Raw genomic sequence first — 21,647 nt, 5'->3', positions numbered from 1 at the left:
GCAGCTCTATGCCAAATGATGGGAGAGTGAAGGAGGGAGAGTTGTGGTGCTACACAGAAAAACTGAGTAAGAAAGAAAGATTCTGTAAGCGCTAAGTGCCAGGCCAATTAGAGGTATGGATGAGCTGGACGGCGGCCATACAGAGAGTACAGAGGCAGGGAGAATGACAGGGAGTGGTCAGCAAAATAGCAAACCATCAATAATGGAGAGCTGGGAAAGAGAGATAAAGTGTGTCTATGTGCACCAATATGTGTTTGTGTATGACTTATGTTGATGTGAGAGGCATGGTTGATAATCTTGACATGTGTTACACTTTATCTGCAACCTCCATGACACTCATCAGTTGCCCTCCTTATCACTCAATTACCCTGCTGTGCTCTGATCTGTGGATTTGCTTCTTTGATCTTCTCTTCTTTTCAGCCTTCCCCTACATTTATGTGAAGTACACCCCAGATAAAAGCTCATCGTCTTTAAATTGAATTGCAAACAGGCTGTCCATGTTTGTACTGTGCCGACAGACACCTGCTAACATGAATAAACTGAATACTGTAGTATGGTTGAACATTATATAAATTAAGAGAATAAAGTAAATCCATGTCTGTATGGGTAATATCAACAATGTGTGAAATGTAGTAACATTTTATTTACTCTCCATTTTCTAACATTAGAATGTAAAATATTAATTGATTACCTTAGGTCATGCGATATGAAAGCGCCTATAAAAGGCACCTAATATGACATTACGGTGAGAAGGAAAGCTGAAGCTCAGACTCGAAGTAGGGCTATAGGGAAAATAATTGCACATCACAGAAATGTTCAATCAAATACCTCAATGACGATGTTGTGATGATATTATAGGGTTGGTGCTTTCACTGAGAGTTTTGATAAACAATCATCCGTAATGTCGATGTAATGACTCAGAGGGTAAAGGAAAGTATTAGAGCAACTAAAACAGTCTGGTTAAGTACACACAACTATTTCAAACAAAAAAACACAGCAATGAGAAATTCCAATATCCAAAGCCTCAGAATTTTAAGTAACTGATCAATGGTGTGTGTTCTCAGACAACCGTATAAATTATTAACTGATATATGAATATGTCCTGTACTAATCTTAGAAATAAAATAAATAATACAAGTCATGCGAATACTATTGCCTATTGGCAGCAATGCCATCATGAACAATTCTCTTTGAATGATGTTCACCGATTGAAATCCTTTGAGAGATAACTTCATGGCCATGCGCTGTAACTGGTATTATGGTCAAGTAAATATACAGTAGAAAGAGCAGTATTACTGCTATGGGGCCTAAAGCCTATGTGCATCATCCATTAAAGGCTCTGTGATGTAAACATATGTTCAAGGGTTGCAGGACAATCCTAACAGACTGCACAGGCCAATGCTACATACAAAAACAATATAATAATTATATAACTCATACCTATGTTCTATAACAATATGCAAATATGTGTGCCCCATAGGCTCCACAGTCATTTAGTCTATATCAATGTGGTTGTTTAGTATTTGCATAAGGCTTTTTTCACGTGTTAACAGACATATAGTCCTTGATCAAATGCAAATCATGAGTCAGTATCTGCAGAGCAGCCAGATAGCAGGGACGGACAGCCTCTGGCTAAACTTGTTGATGTCACGCCTCCCCCTCATTAGAAATCAGCTCTTCATTCAAATTCACACACTGCTGTTCCCGTAAACACAACGAGCTTATTGTATGGGGCTGAACACGCATTACTTTCTCCCTGTACTGCTTAAATGTCGATCTACAGGTGCTTGTGGGACCGATGGGACGAGAGAGGCTTTTGCTGTGCGCTTTTTCAGCAACAGGAACGCAGCCTGTAGCACAGCAGCGTCAGCCTTCCCGTCATGGTCTCATTCATTTCACCCACAACCTGGTGTTAACGCCGCTGATGGCTCAACTCACCCCGAGTCTGCTCTGGACCCTCCGCAAATACTCGTCCATCTCGGTCTGCGTCGCTACGGCGTCGCTGCAGATCTCTCCATAGACCAAGTTTCGGAAATAGGATGGATGCGCGCGCGCGTGTGTGTGTGTGTGTGTGTGTGTGTGTGTGTGTGTGTGTGTGTGTGTGTGTGTGTGTGTGTGTGTGTGTGTGTGTTTTTCCCCCCTCCGCTTCCGAGTCCCCTGCTGCGCTCGCACTGCAGCACTCTCTGCTGCTGTGTGTGCCGTCGGTCCTCCCCTTCTCTACGGGGTGAACCCACAACACCGAGCAGTGGGTGTGACGGCAGGAAAAGGAGATCCGACGGAGGCGCGCTCGGTGGTTCAGCCGCGCTCCCTGCAGTAGGGAGCCCCCCCAACCGCCGCCACCTATCTACACACACACACACAGACAAACACACTACCTATCGTATACCGTACATCAGCGTCCACCGATGAAGAAAACGTAGTGAATGATAAATAGTAGCGCTTCAGCACCACGGACAGCACCCGTTCATTGCCAGTGGCCTTAGTGTTGATTTCAGTCCATTCACACGGCTGGTGAACATATTACTGAAATGCGTAATACAATTTGATGTTCCGCAATTCTTACACTTTTTCTCCATTTTGCCGCAATATGATCAAAACCACTGCCAGACCAAAGTGCACTGCAATATCCTTCTGTGTTGGGAGTGTGTGACAGGAAGCACTTTAATTAATATGAAAGATGACCTGTGAGTAACAACCAGAGAAAACACACGAGGACTGAAGCTCTCTCTGTCACACACAGACACACATGCACACACACTATAAAGACAGCTGACCCTAAAACTTTACTTTAATATTTAAAATAGAATATGCATTTGCCATTTGGTCAGGGTGTCTCTGGATTTATCTTTTTCTTTATCTCTCTCCCTCTCTCTCTTTACTTCAGACTTGATTAAATGAATTACAGCTAACTGGACTAAATTAACTAGAAATATTTAACCAAAATTAAGTACCAGCAAGACAAAAAATGTATGCTGGTAACATACAATACAAGTTCAACATTTCAATAATAACATAGGACCTCAGTTACGTAATTAAATGCTCTGACCCTGAAGCTTTTGGGGTACCTTGGAGTCTCAGACACCAAATGCAGTGGTCTGCTTTGTACTTTGAAATGTAGGCCTTGACTACAAAAAGGGACTCATGCACATTTATGGACTGAGCTCTAATATATATAGTGGCTACATTACTGCTAACATTTAAAAACTAAACACATTACAACATGCACACACATTACTACTCGAAGCACATACAAAGTGTTTGTCTGCATTGTTTGGTTGAATTAGTAAAACTCATCACTCCTCTGATTCAGCAAGATACTCTGGTCTAGCATTGAAAATGTTTATCTCTGTTATTTCGAACATTGCATTATTATTACAAGTGATTTTGTCTCTAGTGTAGTCGTATTGAATAGATTTCTCTTCAAGCATAAGCATAACTTGCAGTATCATGATTTTATTATTAATGCATACTGTTGGTTCAAAACACTGAAATGCAGTCATGCTGGTTCAAGGAGTTTCAATAGATACATTTACAGTATATCAGCTATCCAATCCAAGAATGATGTACAGTACCGTCATCTCATTCACTTGATTGACTTTTGAAAAACTATACACTTATGACTGATATCTTGTGAAGCATGTCTAGAAAAAGGTCAGCTGTAAACGTATGTGTGTGCGTATGTATGTGTGTGTGTGTGTGTGTGTGTGTGTGTGTGTGTGTGTGTGTGTGTGTGTGTGTGTGTGTGTGTGTGTGTGTGTGTGTGTGTGTGTGTGTGTGTGTGTGTGTGTGTGTGTGTGTGTGTTTATTGTTTTATTTTTTTCAGAACAACATCCATTCATACTGTATCTGTAATAGATGCTGTGATTTCCTATTTGTGGGAAATGCTGTAATGCTCTGGTCTGACAGTTTCCGGATAAATCCTCAAAATTAATCCCTCACAAAATCGGTCAAAGTGTTTGGCTGTAAATTGAGCTTTTGGTTACCATAGTAGATTTAGTATTATGCATGTATGTTTAGTGTGTAACTAACTGCAGGTGTCAAAAGGGACAATCAATTAGTAGACACACCTAGAAATAAACTGTTCATTGTGTATAGTTCTAGTAAAACACCCAAAGACTTTAGGCATAGGGTATAAGGTTGAAGGTTTTCCTTTGAGAACAGATTTATCTGTTTGAATTCCCATCATATTGTAAGGTTACTGTACATAGAGGGTAAAGAAAAGAGATCAGGATTTACTTTGGAGTTTCAGTCTATTGCTGTATTATCAGGACTATTTTAGTCAAATACCCTGACAGTTTATGAACGCAAAAGGGAGGTGGAAGAAAACTCACAGCTACATTGACTGAAACACAGTTTTTGAAATCCACACAAGTAAATCTTCTTTAGGTTTGCTCTTGTGGCTGAGATAAGATAAAATGGCCTCAGTATAAAAATAAAGTAGTGAGGGATATGAGAGAGGGTGTGTGTCTGTGAGAGAGAGAGACTGCTCAGGCCAAAATTAATATGAAAACTGCCAAAACTTATCACCAATTTTTTAAATTTTGACATAATCTTATTTTGCCCACCCTGTAACATCCCTGTTTACAATATGTTATGAGCAGACAAAAATTATGTTGAAATTCAAATATATATTTTGATTATAATGCAGAAGCTGGTGTACAGTGTAAAAGTGTTAATTGAGGTTGTTCAAAAGAAAGGAACATTAAAACATTTAATGGATAATAATTATTTGTTCTGTTCTAGTGACCGTTTTGTTGTTGTCCTGGAAGTTTGAGGCCAGAGAGTTTGCCGAATACATGACTGAAAACTTCATTTGCAGAATATTAACTAAGTCACTGTGATGTATAACCTTTACTGACTGACTGAGATAACTCTTGAAGGCAACAGGCAGACACACTGCAAATGAAGCATCTTTGATCCATTAGTGCTCCTATTGCTTGTTCTTTTATAGGGAAACGGAACAAACTGTTGTATTTTTCCTCTACATAATTTCCCATTACACGAGTAAGGCTTACAGCGTCTGCACCACAGTCCTAAACTGGTTTAATTTTCCATTGAAAACAATAGGCCTCGCTAATTGATTTTAATGGCTCTCTCCGCGACGATGAGCCCCTTATGACTTGGAGAGAGGTCTTTAAGATTATTATTATTAGTATAATTGCCATTACCCCCACACTTTCCCTTTGCGAATGGGAGACAGAGAAAGAATATCTTTGCCCTTAAGCTGAACAAATAATTATTAGAGACAGGAAACAAACAGACGACCGTCACTCACACACATTCACACACGCACGCACACACGCACACACACACATATAAACGCTCCACCTTGCATTAGACCCCCTCCTGGCGACCCTCATTCCCTCCGCCGCCCTCTTAGTGCAGCATGCCGCTTGTAATTTATGCAAAATTAATTGATACATCTTTTATAATTGATGTGCTGTAAACTTAATGAGTAATTTATGTAATTAGTCAATTAAGGATAATTCCAGCATATGTTCCGTATGCCCAGAAGGTGTGCTTTACAACTAGTTATTTGTCCAGGAGTTCGGTGCAGGCGAAGACTGCCATAGACTACCTAATTAATTTTGTTATGCAGATCAGCCAGGGTGTCTATTTAACAGCCCCCTTTGTGAAAACAGATTTAATATTGATCTTTCCCGGGCGTTTAAAGAGGATGCTTTTACCCGCATTGGCCTCTGAGGGCCTCAGAGTTTCAAAACTAATTTTTCAGGCACCAGGAAAACAATTATGTAAAAAAACCCACAAGCAGAACAACAACTTTCTTTATTTAGCTATGAATATATGTTCACTCTATGTCAGGCAAAGTGGCAATAAAAAGAGATTTTCATCACACTTACATGATCTCTTTAAAATATGCTCTCCGTCGACACAGTTGACCTTTTGAGTGGGCTTGAAGGACTCGGGCATAACGGGAGAGATACACCGGCTAATTAATTGACACAGTTTTGAATATTCATACCTAATACAGCAAGCTTGCCCTTAATTACATTGTTGGACTTCTCTCCTAGGAGGCTAAATCACGAAAGGCTTAATTATTGTAATGTATTCGGGGTCCCACCGGGGCACCAGGGAAGACAGGAGCCGTCAAGGACCCAGTCATGACACCTGGCTAGAGAAGAAAATATACTGGAAGGGGAGCAGCTTCTGTTGTTCTCCGCTGAACAGAATTCAGAGCAGGGGATGAAGTTTGTTTACATCCTTGTAGGATTCACCGGAGAGTGTTTGAACAGACAGACAGCCGCCGGACTCCCCTCTCAGCAATTAATCAACAACAGCCCCTCCCTCCCTCTCTCTGTCTGTGTGTGTGTTTGTGTTTTTTGGTGTGCACGCTCGTGTAATTGAGAGCAGAGGAGTAGCGCACTGATGATTGTGCGCAAAGGAAGACATGATTTATTGTTTGCAAAGTCTGAAAGTGCAGTCGAGCAAATTTAACAAAGAAGTTGTATTTATATATTTGCGTCTCTACTACAGTGTTTCTTCAAGTAAGATGTGCTAAATTGGCAATTCAATGCCACATTGGTTATGTCAATCACGTCATCTCAGTACAAGATATATTGATGTTATTAATATACAATATATGCTTTCTCAAATGTTTATTAAACAGCAATTTTCACAAAACAAAGGAGCCCTGGTCATAACATGCACATCCCATTCAAAGTGAGATTAAAAATTGGATTGAGGGTATTTTTAAGACCAGAGTTCAAAGGTCAGGAGCAGGCTTGTAGCTATAGATTTAGCAACATGCTGAAAGACATTGAGTGGTCCCTTTAAACAAAGTTTAGATTAAAATCAGCTACTATCTGTCACAGTGTTACGCAGGACTATTTGATTGGCAAACAGGAGATTAGAAGCAAAGGCGTCCTGAACGCACCACCCACTACACCTCATTTTTATTCATCTCTCTCTCTCTCTCACACACACACACACACACACACACACACACACACACACACACACACACACACACACACACACACACACACACACACATACACACACAAAGAGCCCTCTGCTCTCCCCTGACGTGTCCCCTAAGTGTCTGGATAACAGATAATAGAGCAAGCGACCTGCGGGGGTCTTACAAAAACGGCGCTTGGCGAGTGGGAGAGGAGCACACGAGGAGAGGAGCACACACCGCACACAAGCAGCGGAGCAAACTGGCCCCTCGCATTCTTCAATTGCAGAGGAAACACGAGGAAACTGAAAGGACCTCTTAACTTTTACGCACAGAGACTGACTTTTACGCACGACGACAAAAGCATAATTTGACAGATAGTCTTTATAAGAAACTTTCCTGGGATGCAGGAGACTCTCACGGATCATACTTGACAGCAGCGGGCCTCAAGGCAACTGTATAGAAATAACTACAATTTACCAGCTTCTTCAGATGGCACAGAACTTTGGAACAGATTCGTCAGATGGAGACTGAAATTAAACCTTTCAAATTAGCTACTTAAAATATAGCATTTAAAATATATCTTTAAAGCTGTTTTATTTAACAATTTAAACTTAAAGAAAACAGTAACCAGTCATGCCTCGTCCTGGGAAGAACTCCTACAGCGACCAGAAGCCTCCATACTCCTACATATCACTGACAGCGATGGCTATCCAAAACTCAACCGAAAAAATGCTGCCTCTGAGTGACATTTATAAGTTCATCATGGACCGGTTTCCGTATTATCGAGAGAATACTCAACGATGGCAGAATTCCCTGCGACACAACCTGTCCTTTAACGACTGCTTTATCAAGATACCTCGGCGGCCCGATCAGCCCGGGAAAGGCAGCTTCTGGGCTCTCCACCCGGACTGCGGTGACATGTTTGAGAACGGCAGCTTCCTGAGGAGACGAAAGCGCTTCAAAATACTTCGGGCTGAGCAAATGGCCTGCAAGAGCTCCCCGATGATGCATTACTTTCACCATCACCACCACCACCCGGGCAGCAAGCTGGGCACAGCATCCGGCCATCATGAGCACCAAGCCGGCCCGGCAAGCACTGTGGGTCGGCTCCCACACTTTCAGGGTTATGGGGGCATTACGTGCGCACAGTCCGGCGGGTTTAAACACCCATTCGCCATCGAGAACATTATAGGACGGGACTACAAGGGTGTGATGGCCAGCGGGCTCCCCCTCACCTCAGTCATGCATCACCTGGGGTACCCGGTGCCCCCTCAGCTCAGCAGCGTGGTCAACTCCATGTGGCCGCATGTCGGGATGCTGTCAGAGTCCATGGGTGGAGTGCACGTCCCCGGGTCATCCGAGTATGCACCCTTCAGTATGTCAGCGAAGGGCCTGTACCACAATGCCAACGGGCAAACCCTTCCTGCCGTACCTGTGCCAATAAAACCCACCCCATCCCTGGGGCCCGTGCCCAGTTTGACGGGATTGCAGAGCGGCCCTTCCCAGCTTTGCTCACCGGTCTCAGTGATGGAGAAAAGCGACTTGCTTGAAGGGAAAGGAAATCCGCTACACCCGGCTCTTCTGCTGTCCTAACCGGGTAAATTGCGTGTCATTTTTGAAAAGTAACGCAAAAAAGAAGGACATTGTTATTGCATTAAGTAAGACAGAATATGCCTATCAGCTGTGCAGCTGTGGGAGAGTTGTAAAAACTAAGTATAACATTGTGCTGTGAAATGAATTTTTCATTAGACCCATGTTGATTGAAATCATAATTTATTTGCACAATTTGTGAGGGCATTTACCACATACTGTAATGTGGCACTGATAAATACAATCAGACAAAAGGCGCTGAACCCAAAGAAGTCTTTGATTTAGGACACAAACAATCTAAAATGATTTACAATGCAAACCAACAACTCTGTTTATATTGTTTGCTGTTATTCTATTGATTCTATCTTAATCTGGCATGCCGATCGGTTTAAGACAAATAGTTCTTCATTGTTTTTTGTTTTTTTAAAGCCCTGTTGCACTTATTTTGTGTGTTACTTAATAGTAAATTGAAAATGTTATGCTTGTATTATAACAATATTTATCTGAGAATATTCATAAAGAACTTAAAAACAAATCTACTTTGGTGTTGTAATTATTTTTAAAAATGGGATTAAATCCACACGTTTTTTGGGGCTCACTTTTCACGGATTGTAGTTGAAGTCAAAAATAGATGTATTTCATGAAACGGGGGCATTCTTTATATTACACTGATAATGTGATGCCAAAGAAAGTACACAGTCTCAAGTGCACTCATTAACAAATTCCAGAGTTTAGTATGTTATGGATATTATTTTAAAACACACAATTATTAAATATTGTATATATGCCCTTTGTTCATTTTACAGTCATTAAACATCAAACAATAAAAGCACATCCAGTTGCTCTCAGAAATTCATAATTGATGACTTGATGTTTATTTTCCCTTAATTCCTACCAGGAGTTTTTAAATACAATAGACCATTTAATTAAGACCACTCATTATTTTGAATGTAAACTAGAATGCAAAAGCAAAGGGGTCATGTTATAATGATAAGAGGGAATCTGGGAATCATTTTGCTTTTTCAAAACATGAAAGTTCCTTGAGCTTCCACAACTTTGAATTTACTATAATACCTGTCAGGTTCCTCTTTTGAACATCTAACTATAGAGGAAATATATATACATATTAAACAATTTAGCAGGAGGATGGAGTAAATGTTCATAATTTTAACATAAAATGTGATTCCCCAAATTCAAGCGAAAGACCAAAAAGAAAACCAAACTAGCTGAGACAAACTTTACTCAAAGACATATTGAGACTAAAGCCAAGCTATCATCTTCCACAATTAATCATTATGTATCCACACTCATGACAGCGACATCTTGACATGAATCACATGTGGAATTGGCATTTGGGCTAATTCGTTACATGCATATGATCTTCACATGCATAACTTCAAAAGCAGGCAGGGTTATCAGATCAAGTTTTGCTCTTTTGTTTAAAAGTAGCTTTGAAGCTTCTCTTCTCCAGCCAGCACAAAGTGCCAGGTCCAGCCCTCTAAAAATGACTTATATTCAACGTCCTGTCCCCTGTTTAGCATCCCAAAGGCTCCCAAAGCCGACACTATTGTCACACCAGCGTCTGAACAAATAATTTAGATGCACCAGTGGAGGAGAGGCGTGGGAGTGAGGAATTAAAAGCTATTTTGGCCTCATTGCTAACAAGCAGGATACATGCAGTATAATAGTGATTACACATATGTTCTTCTGTCATCCTAATCATCCTGTTTTATTCTGTTTTCTTCTTCTTCTTCTTCTTCTTCTTCTTCTTCTTCTTCTTCTTCTTCTTCTTCTTCTTCTTCTTCTTCTTCATTTTCTCTAGTTTTCTTCTATTGCTCTAGGTTATCTCTTCTCATCTATCATTTTCTTTTATCTACATACACACATTTTCACACACACTTTCACCACAGGGTGCCTGTGATTCCTAGTTAAAAGGAACTATTTTCTGTGTCGTGAAAAAAGTGCCTGTGAAGTGTGTGTGTGAGTGTGTGAGTGTGTGTGTGTGTGTGTGTGTGTGTGTTGCCTTAATTCCCCAATCAGCAGGCCTCTATGTCTTTAATAGCCCTCACTGCATTAGTGTGTAATTAAATGCCACTAATTAAGACACAATAAGAGGAGTAATAATGCAGCCATTATTACCCTCCATGATCCTCTGTCCTCGCAACACCGTACTAAGATGCCTCTGGAATCAAAATATCACATGAGGTCCCCTAATGGGCACATGTGTTTATGCACAGGCTAATTGGAGGTATATGTGCAGTTTATTTTGAACAAGGGTAGACACTGTGTTGGTTATGTCAAAGCATTTAACAGCATATGTTAAATGACTTTCAGAAGAAATTGATAAAAGTGTAGATGCTCTTATTTTTGGAGGAAAGTTGCGGTTATTGTTTTAAATCCATAAAAGTTAAATCCGACCCTGTGTCTGGATTTGTGTGTGGTGTATACAATATACAGCTTCCGTGATATTTCGGTAGTATACAAAAAAGTTGGATTAAACGTTACTATTATTGAAAACAGCTGCACTTGGAAGTGATTGAACCATCAACAGTTATGCACCCTAAAAAAACCCATATCCAATTCAAATGTAATCGTCAGATACTGTTATTTCTTATTAATTGATCAAAAGAAATCTTAAATCAGTGGAAATAGGCCAGCGCACTAAAAGTTCTCCTCACTTGAAATGAAGCTGATCTGTAACTTGGATGCGCAAGATGTTTTTGTAGATATGAATTTGAAATAGGAGCTAAATGTCATGTCAAACTCATGTAAAGCATTTTAAAGTAAATACAGCAAATTAAATAAATAATCAAAATTACAGAGAAGTGTTCAGTGTCGGGTCTCACTCCAAAACTAATATTAAGTCTTCTTCTATGTAATCAACTGGTTATCTACTTAAAAAATAATGCTTTAATATAAAATCACATGGACGTCTTAGACAATAATGAACTCCCCTTTTTATCACCAGCTTGTGATTCTTCTCTAAATATATGAGAAATGTTATTCTACAAATGGAGGATTAAGACTTTTTTACACCCCTTACATCAACACAATATTAGCTTTTACAATACATTCTAATGTGCCTAAAGAATCAAAACCTAAGGCCTTTAAAACATTTCCAACTAAATATTTCAGTCACTAAAGCTACTAAAAGCATACAATATACAACAACTAACTGAGAGTAAAAACCATTGAGTAAAGAAAAATAGTTTAAAATGTGTTTTTGTTTGTAATTTGTTTTCCTTCTATCAGGCGTCAGTTATAAAGGCTGACAGTGATACGATGATGTTTCATTTGAAAAATACAAATGTAATATCACTCTATGTGAACTGTTAGTACTTACAAAACTGTACGGGATATTAATATGAAAACTGTTAATCATGTGAAATATGAGTTTAAAATGAATAATAGGAGTCTTATGAATAATTGAAACATTTAGGTCAGAGGTGTTTCACTGTCGCCCTCCGAAACGAAACGTTACGTTCTTGAATAGGCGATGATACATTAGTGGTAATTACCCGCACTTCATAGGGGCCAGGGTGGCAAATTCTACATGCGTTTTTCTTAATGACCAGCAAGAGCAGGCCATCATAATTTGCAGCTTAATTCATTGATCTGATCCGCTCACTAAATCAAGTGCACTGCATACAAACACATTCACACACACGAACATGAGCAACCTTAAATATTATTCTTTGTTCCAGAGGGCAGGCTTGTATTTAATATATTGGGGACATTAGAAAACAGAAGTGTGTTCTAATTTCTTTAAACCTATAATTGCTGTGCAAGTTTTCCTTGTTCAGTGGAGCCATTTCAACAGTTAATGGAAGGGATAAACTGTAATACAGCAACTACTAACTGAGTTTAACAGTTTCATCTGAGAACAGACATCTGCCAAATTAACTTCATAAAGTCCTTCATATTAAAGTTTAAACGCATCAAATTTTTTCATCATTGGTTGAAAAATATGAATACAGCGACAGAAGCAAATTTGAAGAGAAACTCTCACTACTGAAAATGGGCTCAGGCTTCCTCACATTTATAAAAGGAAGTAAAATAAGCAGAGGAAGTAAAGTAAAGAGGGTGACAAAGAAAGGAAGAAATAAAGGAAAGGACATTGTGAAAGAGAGATGTACGGCTATACAAGGTCATTAGCGCTTGATACCCTATTTCAAAACTAATGAAACTGTAATATTCTTAAGAGGTCTTCTTTTGTCTCAGATTACAAGAGGACCGCTGACCTCCTACTACAGTCTGACAAGACTTGTACACGAGGACCTTAAAAGAGACAGAAAGACAGACAGAGACTTCAGAGACAATTTACCAAACGTGAATTGATTTGTATTTGATCGATAATGTTGTGAAGATAAATACAACATGAAAAGGAGTCGACATTCCTCCCAGTCCAGCTATTCCCATTTTTATGGACTGACTCCTTCGTTGTATTTGTTTGTATTTTCTTTTTTAACGTTTGAAAGAGGAGACATTTTTACCTTACAAATAATTATATTCAAACTACATTCTTAATAAAATAAGATCCAAGTAAGGTATAGGAACTAAGCTCTCCCATATGGGATGCAAATAACTAAAATAAAGAGAGGATTTAAGAGGGTCTTCTAAATGTTACCTTCTATCAGATTCCCCGTTGTTATTGGAGTTGTTGTGTGTGTGGAAAATGTTGTTGTTTGTTGAGTATATTAATGTAGGGAAAAAGTTGATGTATGGCCTTAGTGTATATATCTTTTTAGTTTAAATATAAAATAATCATTATGTAGATCCCTTATTTCATTGTGTTTCACCTGCTGCTGCAATGATCTTATTTAAGGAAAGATTGTGCTATAAGTAAGAGAAAGTAATAATGCATTTCAGTAAACCATTAGCAAAAGTATTACACAAGGAAAATTAAATGTGCTATTAATTATCCTATTATTCTGTCTTGAAATCAATTTGCTAATGTGTCCTGATTTGATATTCCACAACAGAAATTATTTGACTTTTGCATTCACATAAACCACATTCACTTTCATCCACATTTTAATTAAGTTAATTTAAAGACCTGTAGTGTGTAAACATAAATACTGAAGGTCCAACCCACCATGCAGTAACGTGAGATGCTATTGGTGATCAGCTAATTATATATTTTTACTTATAACAACACCGGAGAGAATGAGCAGTCAGTGGAAGTTCTGAATAATCCAAATTAGTATTTATATACCTCAATGGAACTGGATTCCATTTTGGATTTTCATCAATCATCTGAATATGGCATCAATTAAATACAGACATTTTGTATTCTAACTCATTATTTTAGTGCTGTTCTGATCTGCTGGTTGCTGAGCAGCTTTAGCCGTTGTATGAGGGAGAGGCTTTTCCTCCCAAAATTAGCGCATGCAGTGTTTTTTTAGATGTGGGAGATCAGGGTTAATGAACAGGCAGTTGCATATCTGTTGAGACTCTCTTTCAAATCTCAAACCAGTATTAGTAATTGTTGTAACAGTGTAAAGATGGCTTTGATTCATTTTATTTTATTTGTGTTGATGTTGAATTAAGTTTCTAAGATCAGTCAACTTTATTATAAATATCTGATTGTGTTACAAACAGGGAGACCGAAATTCAGTTTCTGTTGGAAAATATATAGAAACAATTATGTACTGTATATACAAACATACACAAAATAAAGACCAAAAAGGTAAATTAAAAAACATATAAAAATATCAGTGTCGTAGATTAAAAACAGATGAGTATATGATAATGTATGAATATGATGACGTCACAAATAAATACGAGTAGTGCAAACATTGTCCATAGCAACAACTGGAAAGAAAGTGTCTGTAGATGGAAAGTGTCTGGTGCTGGTTGTGTGTCACTGTGTGTGTGTGTGTGTGTGTGTGTGTGTGTGTGTGTGTGTGTGTGTGTGTGTATGTGTGTTTTTACAGAATCAATAAACTATTGATTCTGTAAAAATGAAGTCTGGAAACTTTGAGGAGAGCAAATTCATCGTATTTTCCAAAATCAGAGAGTCCACTGAGCTATCATGTTTCCATCACTTGCTGGAGTTGGAGATAAATACCCATTTGTACTATAAGGAATGCAGAAAGTAACCTTTAAAGACAAAAGCCAGATATAAGTGAGTGTAAAAAAATATTTTTGTCCAATAGGAAAGGGGCTATACTGTTGTGTTGTCGTGGTACATGTGACAACTTTTAACAGTATACAGTATTAATGATTCAGTGTTAACAGGCAGCCGGCATACGGCTACATCTGCTCTTATCTTTGTAACGGTCGCTTTGCCATAATCAGTGCTGTGGTCTTTATTAGTGGGGCGAGGGGTCATCAGGCACATGCCACCTGAGGGAGATTAACATATTGGCATCAGGCCTGGAGACAGAGAGAAGATGCCAGCAGAGCAAGTGATAATGACAGGTCACTTTGGACTACTGCGCATTGCTGTAACTCTTCCTCGCTGTTCTCCATTATTTACTACATTCTCGTTTTCTGATTATGTCTCAAAACATTCATTTTTCCCCTTTCTGTTTTCCTCACTCCCTACTGTGTGTCTTCTGTCAGTCTTCTCTGTCCCTTTGTTTGGTTTCCTCTCTCCCTTTTCTTTTCTGTAACCTTTTTTTTCTCCACCAAGTATGCTCCCCCCTTTTTTCTGTCTCCCCCTTTCTCCTTAATAATTCGACAATGATTCACTGATCTGGGGTCAAATTTTATCAGCCGCCTCTGGCTGAAGTGAATTGTCTCTGCACTGTCCTCGATGTAAGGTCTTCTGACGAAGCTCATATCATCTTTAATCTGCCATCTAACTTTATTGGCCCAAATTATTACACTTTATTAGCCTTTTTTACATTTTATTATTAATTCAAAAGAGGTCAATGGTTCAGCGTTTCTGGCCTCCTTCCCAATATTTCTCCTTTCAGACTTCTCTACTTTTTCACTTTCTCTTTTGGAGTTCAAACAAAGAAGTTATCTGGCCAAAAAACTTCAGCAATTTCATCAGAGGTTAAGTGCTAGCCTCCCATAGCCTCATGTGACTGCTAAATAATAGTGATTAAAGTGAAATGGAAATTAACAAAGTGTGTCATCAGCTTTTCCCCTGTTCAGAGTTTGTACTTGAATTTTAAATCTTATCTCACAATGTCAAAACATAATAATTGGCAGTCTTACAGAGAAAACCATATAACAAAGGTTTGGCTTACTCAAACTGCTAAGGAGAGGACCTGTGTGGTTACATGAACTTATACAAAGTGACACACTAAAACTATAAGTGAAGAAAGGGAATATAAACATGTGCATTTTATGTTTTTGACCAAACATTTAAGCAATGTAAAACACTTTTACATTTTACCTCATGTATGTTAAAGTAATAACAATATGTATTTTTGCATGCGACACAAAGTTGAATGGTTTATTCTTTTTTTGTGTGTATTGTTTTTGTCACGATGATTTTAATATATTGAAATATATTAGACTTCATAGTCTTGGCTAAAACTGTGTTCATTTTAAATAATGCATGTTTGTTTGGTAATATACTGTAGGTGTAATGTTTTGCCAATTATCTTCTAAAAAGAACTTAAAAAAAATCTTTAGGAGAGTTTCAAATTGCAAACTGACAATAAAGCAGGATACACAGAAAGCATGAAACTCATCTATCATTTGAAATATGAGCTAGAGATGCTTTAAAGAAAGATTAACCTCATAGAATCACCAAATATTTGCCTGACTGATCTTTCTTCTACCATTCCCTACTCAGATGGAATGACCACAGACACTTAGGAGTAATTTTTCTAACCAAACTTCAATGAAAAAAATGACAAGTTTCCATTGTGCTTTCTTCGTCATAAAGTAAGGCTAAAAGGTCACTTTTAGCTCTGGGCAGGTGGCTAGTGGGATGAAGTTACAGTCTCTACATCAATTATATAAATACAGAGGGTGGTTTCATTTTGGGTCGTTATTGCTTTAAATTTCTCAGAGACTGATCCTTAATCTCTGCAGCAGCCACAAGTCGGTTGACCTGCTCCCTAATTAAGGCAAATGAGGCTGTAACTATGTGTTTGAGTAAATGTAATTATGATGCATGTAAGCGGTCGTGCAAGGGCTTGGTTGTTAAGTGTAACTCTAAAGAAATAATTAAAAACTAATGTGTTAGGTTTTGGAGTTTCACTATCTTCATTCACTATAAGTTAGGCTCATTCATAATTCATAAGAACGTTACAGCATTTTGGTTGATTAGTTCACGTTTTTTCAACCCAAGGAGCTAACAAAAAAAAAAGTATTATTTTAAATGCAGAGATCCAGAACAAAAAGGTATTAACATTAATGCACGTGACAGCGGTTAAGAGTTTGGCAACAGTGGTTAAAGGCAAAGGTCCTTCTCTGACTTCCAATCATTTATCTCCCCATTACAGAGAGCACTCTAGTTTTTTATTGGTGTAATGAAGTCGATCTTCACGATCACGCCTCCTTACCCTGTGGTGCTCTGGGTGCCCCTGACTCCTTATGAAAATATTACTTCGATGTCACAAACACAGTGCGTGCAAACAGGCAAGCATCCAGGCAGGAATGTTGTTTTTCTATCAAAGTTGACTTAGAACAATAAGAAAGGATCATTTTAATGAATTAAAAAAAATGTGAATTTGAACAATTTTACTTAAATTTGGATTTTTATTTCTTTCAATGATTATTTTTTAGAAACTATAATATTAAAATGTTAAAACAATATGCAATATATTTAGTATTTCTCACTGATGTCTTTAATAAATGTAAGGTTGCTTTTCAGTTAATCTAATCCTTTTACTCCCTCTTGTGGTTGAAATACTCACATTGTGTAAATGGCCTTCAAGTTCGGCTACCTGGCCTCATCTGTGTAGAGCAAGAGTATAAAATGCCAGCATTTGATAACATGGAATAAACCATTACCAACATGACAGATGTTCTTGGATAGAAATGACACTGTTTTATGGATTAGTGGATTTTTCTTCAGGGAGGCAATAACACTGAATTAACAAAATAATGTTTAGTGGATTCTGAATTCAATGTAATTAAATATATGGAAGTTCATTTCTCCATGAGTGCTGCACGCAGTAGTGACAAACAAAAACGTTTGGAGGTCACATTTCTTTCTGCTAAAGGAGTCAAGTATGCATCTAAATATATCTGTCATGTTCAAATAATAATAAAAAGGTGTTTGTTAAAGCAATTCTAAACAGTATTGGTTTTATTGACATGAAATATTGATATAAGTTATTTTAAGGATCAACACAAAATCATATGTTCCTTTAATTATTTGAAAATGTGAAAGACATTTTAAAGTAAAGTGTTGCCTGGTATATATCAGGTCAGTTATGCGTCCGGACGGCCAGCTGTTTTAAGGTCAATGGGTGTTTGAGGTGGGGGGTGCTCTCAGTAGGCCTGGTACGCTCCTGTCTTTGAACCACCTTTGAACAAGAGGTCAGCTTCTTTAAAAGGAGATTATACTTCCGCTACATGGTAACAACAAGTCACACTTCAAAAATGTGCTATGTGTTTTAGGCAAAATTAAAGGAAAGGAACATATAGGTTCGAACTATATAATCTTTTAATCTTTTAATTAATATTAAAACTTTGGATTTCTTTACATTTTGACTGCAGATATAAAAATATAATTGCACCAAAGTTTTAATTTGAAAATATTAAAATTGTATTTTAAATGTGAAAGCTGCATGTTAAAGTCAAATTTAGATAATCAAACATTTGCTTTTTTTATGTCTCTATTTACAGTATGATGGGCACATTTCAGTGTTGACGTAAATTCAATCAATAGGAAAGATGCCATTATTTCATGGAGCGCGACTCAATGCCCATCAATGCACCCGATTCGGATTCCCACCCACCCAGTCTCTAGCCGAAACTGAGTGACTTGATACACTGTGTGTAGTTGTGTGTATGTACGTGTATGGCTTGTGTTCTGACGCAGGCAGAGGCGGCGAACCAGTGATGCAGAGCCTCTCCCTCACCTTTAAAACCATCATCGTCAAGTCCTTGTCACAGACCCTTCAAACTAATACAGACCTTTCTTCAAAAGGTGGACACATCGAGACTACAGCAGGTAAGAAGAAAATGTAATTTCACAATTAAAATTAATCTAGAACTTTTTCTAGTTATGAAATATGTGCACTGTTTGTTTGATTTACAACATTAATATGTTTTATTCTAGTTGCTAAAGGACTGGGCTTCACTTTGTACAAAATCTTCAGAAAATAAATATGCTGGTCCTCGAGAAGATAAGGGAGAGTATAGAGAGCATTCCTCTAGAGCTGAGCCGATACATGGGGAAGAGTGAGGAGGACATCTTTCTCTCTCCTAAGGCCAGTCCCTCTCAAAATCTGCACATCAACATCCTCACACCAGACAAAATCCCAGAGTTTTGCCTGCCCCCCAGGCTTTGCAAGAGAAGCCAACCGATGGAAGCTAAGAAAACAGCACCTTTTCCATTTTATCAGGATCATACACTTAAGAGCAGCACCTTGTCACACTCTTCATATGTAAAGACAGAGAACCTGAAGAAGAAGAATATAAATGCATCAATGACTTTGAAGACTATAAAAAAAACCGTTGCCATTTTCTGCAGAGGGGTATGGCCTGACTGGAATATATGAGAGCCCCAACACTCGAAGAAAGGAGTCTTTGTTCCACTCAAAGCGCCCTGTTTACTTGTTTGATAGAAGCCGTCCTAATGCAGCACCCAGACTGGCAAAAGAGACAAACCTGCCAAAGAAAACGTTATTGGGGTTTCTCCCTCTGTGCTCAACCAAGAGCCTGTCAGAGACAGGAAGCACAGGAAGTAAAACACCTTCTTCCAGTGACTCCTCTCCCCTTAGCTTGTCTTATAGTGCTAAATCCTCCCTCCACTTACCACCAGGCAGTGGCCATCTTAAAGGAGCAAAATCCTGCCCGTCGCTAATTAACAGCAGGGAGAACAGAGTGAGATTGAAGAGGGGGGGGTTAAGTTTAACAACATCATCCAGCAGCCCTCCGAGCTTAGAGGGGAGCTCACTCACCTTAGCTCCACCTGCTCTCTTCCCGCCGGATGTCCTGCAGTGCCAGGAAAGACCTCAGCACGAACACTTCCTCACTTTGCAGGGCCGAGGAAGAGTGCACCTCTATGCTGAGGCCACCACATTCTCCACCAATAAGTTTTCATCCCTTTCCACCATCAGAGTGTATGTGGAGTCTGTGGAAGGTCTATGGGATGATAGTGACAGACGAACCCTGAACTGTGCGGTGAATTTGTGTCTGATCCCAGGGAAGCTGCAGCAACAGGAGGGCGCCACCATCAGGAACTGCTGCAGCCCTGTGTTTAAAGAAGATTTTTTCTTCACAGAGCTCAGAAGAGAGGAACTGCAGGAGCTGCAGCTCAGGTTGAAAGTAGTGGGTAAACCTGCAGCTGGTACGATGAGGAGAGAAACAGTGATTGGAACAGTAACAAAACCACTGTCTGAGTTACTTCATCTTAAAAAATGAATTGATGAATAACTCATTTTGTGTAATTTGGAGAGTGGACAGCATATGATATAAATATGACACTGTGTACAAAGAAAGAAAGGTTAAAGAGAGGGATATTAAAAACAAAATAGTTTGTGAAGGTTGTATGACCATTTTGCAGCTGTTATGTTCCAAGTTCCAAGATAGTAAGTCTAGGACAAGGGGAGAGTATTTCAAAGTGTATACAGAATATAATGTATTTTTGGTATCAAACCATTATTCAAACTGCAGTGTCAACTGTAGCATGTTTATGTGGGGTTACCTTGTTTTAGATATCCGGTTTCACCAGTCTCCCTAGTTAGAGAACATCTTCATACTGTTTGTAAGTAAATGGTTATAATCAATGCACTGTTAGGTTTCATTAATCATCTATCCAAAAATAAAGGTTATGAATTTGTCCATATTTTGCCAATATAATAAGCACATCTGACCAACATAATTATAAAACTTGAAGTCTCTTTAAAAAACTGCCCTGAAGGAAACATGTTGCTGTATTACACAATGTTTGATATGAGTGGAAGTGTGTTGATATCCATGGTATGTCCTTTATGCCTACCTTTTACTATTTCCCTTGTGTTGCGTTTATGTACCGCTATAGTTCTAACATGTGAACACGTTTTAATGTGAATGCTTATGCTGCCGTCTTGATCAGGACGGCCTGGATGTATAAACTGGACCTTTTCGGTTTAATAAAGGACAAAGACCAAATAACAGAAAAATACACTATTTATTTGCCTACCCTCTTTCCCAGTGTTGCAGCAGTGGGTGCATTTGTCCCGCGGTAAGCGTGACTTCCTGACGTAAATTTGGAAAAAGAGAGGCGTGCATATTTAAGAAAACTGGACACATGAAAGAAGATAGTTTACCGTTCATTCATTTGAAAGTTGCAGTGGTGCAAGTGCAGAGATAAAAAAAAAACTCACCCGGAACCTCCATACATCATGGGACTGTCCGGTAAAGTTCCGCATAGGGGCTAAACCCCGCCTTATAGTCATGGTTCTAGCCAATCCGCTTCGTCCTTTAAAATAAGGCAAACTTTGTCTGGATTCAGCTATTACAACTTTTAGGATCTAATCATTTAAATAAGGGCTATTTAAGTGTTTGTACTGGTATTCTCGACCAGGACACCTTTTAAGTCAATGACAACTTTTAGGCTAAATAAACAAAGGTTCAACAAATAATAAACAATTAAAGGCAGCAACTGTGGAATACAATTAGCCATTTAGGCCTACTTATGCCCATTTCCCCTCTTTCCTAGAGTTGCATAAGGGTGAATTTTCAAGTAACCAATGGTATTGCAGGTACGGGATGACGTCAAAGACCCACCCACAGCAGGACGTCCTAATCTGGCGACTAGGCGACAAACCCTGACAGAATGTAAACATGGTTACAAATAGATGAGATTAACGCCAACATGGTCTTCGAAAGCTTGGTGGTAGATGTCCTCAATCGATTTTTAGGGGACTACGTTGTCAACCTTGACAGCTCACAGCTAAAGCTTGGCATATGGGGAGGTAAATGAACTTGTGTTTGTCATTACCGTGGACTAGCTCGCTCGCTCACCAAGCTAGCTAGCTAATGCTAATGCTAATATACGTTAGTCACCACT

The 21,647-nt window shown here is 38.8% G+C and overlaps 4 protein-coding genes across 10 annotated transcripts in view; 3 read left to right on the top strand and 1 right to left on the bottom strand.

The window, feature by feature from the left end:
* The window catches only part of LOC134873489 (protein prune homolog 2-like), a 33,415-nt gene extending 31,391 nt beyond the window's left edge, over positions 1-2,024 (bottom strand). For 5 of the 6 annotated variants that reach the window (XM_063897127.1, XM_063897129.1, XM_063897130.1 and 2 more), the window contains exon 1: positions 1,939-2,024. In XM_063897127.1, coding sequence (XP_063753197.1) covers positions 1,939-1,977 — 39 coding nt within the window. In that variant the 5' untranslated portion in view covers positions 1,978-2,024. The remainder of the gene's footprint in view (positions 1-1,938) is intronic. The other variant, XM_063897128.1, reaches the window with a different exon arrangement.
* Positions 2,025-7,555: 5,531 nt separating this feature from the next.
* On the top strand, positions 7,556-8,515 carry foxb2 (forkhead box B2). The gene has a single exon (XM_063898100.1). It carries the CDS (start codon positions 7,556-7,558, stop codon positions 8,513-8,515), a length of 960 nt encoding a protein of 319 aa, XP_063754170.1.
* A 10,244-nt stretch (positions 8,516-18,759) lies between these two features.
* Positions 18,760-20,103, top strand: LOC134873679 (C2 calcium-dependent domain-containing protein 4C). Its single transcript, XM_063897481.1, is given in 2 exon segments — positions 18,760-19,098; positions 19,100-20,103. Coding segments are annotated over 2 exon segments (1,257 nt in total). The 3' UTR covers positions 20,018-20,103.
* A 1,274-nt stretch (positions 20,104-21,377) lies between these two features.
* Positions 21,378-21,647, top strand: part of vps13a (vacuolar protein sorting 13 homolog A) — a 35,909-nt gene continuing 35,639 nt past the window's right edge. For both annotated transcript variants that reach the window (XM_063898131.1, XM_063898130.1), the window contains exon 1: positions 21,378-21,552. In XM_063898131.1, the coding sequence (XP_063754201.1) occupies positions 21,453-21,552 (100 nt within the window). In that variant the 5' untranslated portion in view covers positions 21,378-21,452. The remainder of the gene's footprint in view (positions 21,553-21,647) is intronic.

The sequence above is a fragment of the Eleginops maclovinus genome, chromosome 12 (genome assembly GCF_036324505.1).
Source record: "Eleginops maclovinus isolate JMC-PN-2008 ecotype Puerto Natales chromosome 12, JC_Emac_rtc_rv5, whole genome shotgun sequence".
Lineage (NCBI taxonomy): Eukaryota > Metazoa > Chordata > Actinopteri > Perciformes > Eleginopidae > Eleginops > Eleginops maclovinus.
The sequence above is the reverse complement of the archived record's forward strand: the minus strand, read 5'-3'. Positions and strand labels throughout refer to the sequence as shown.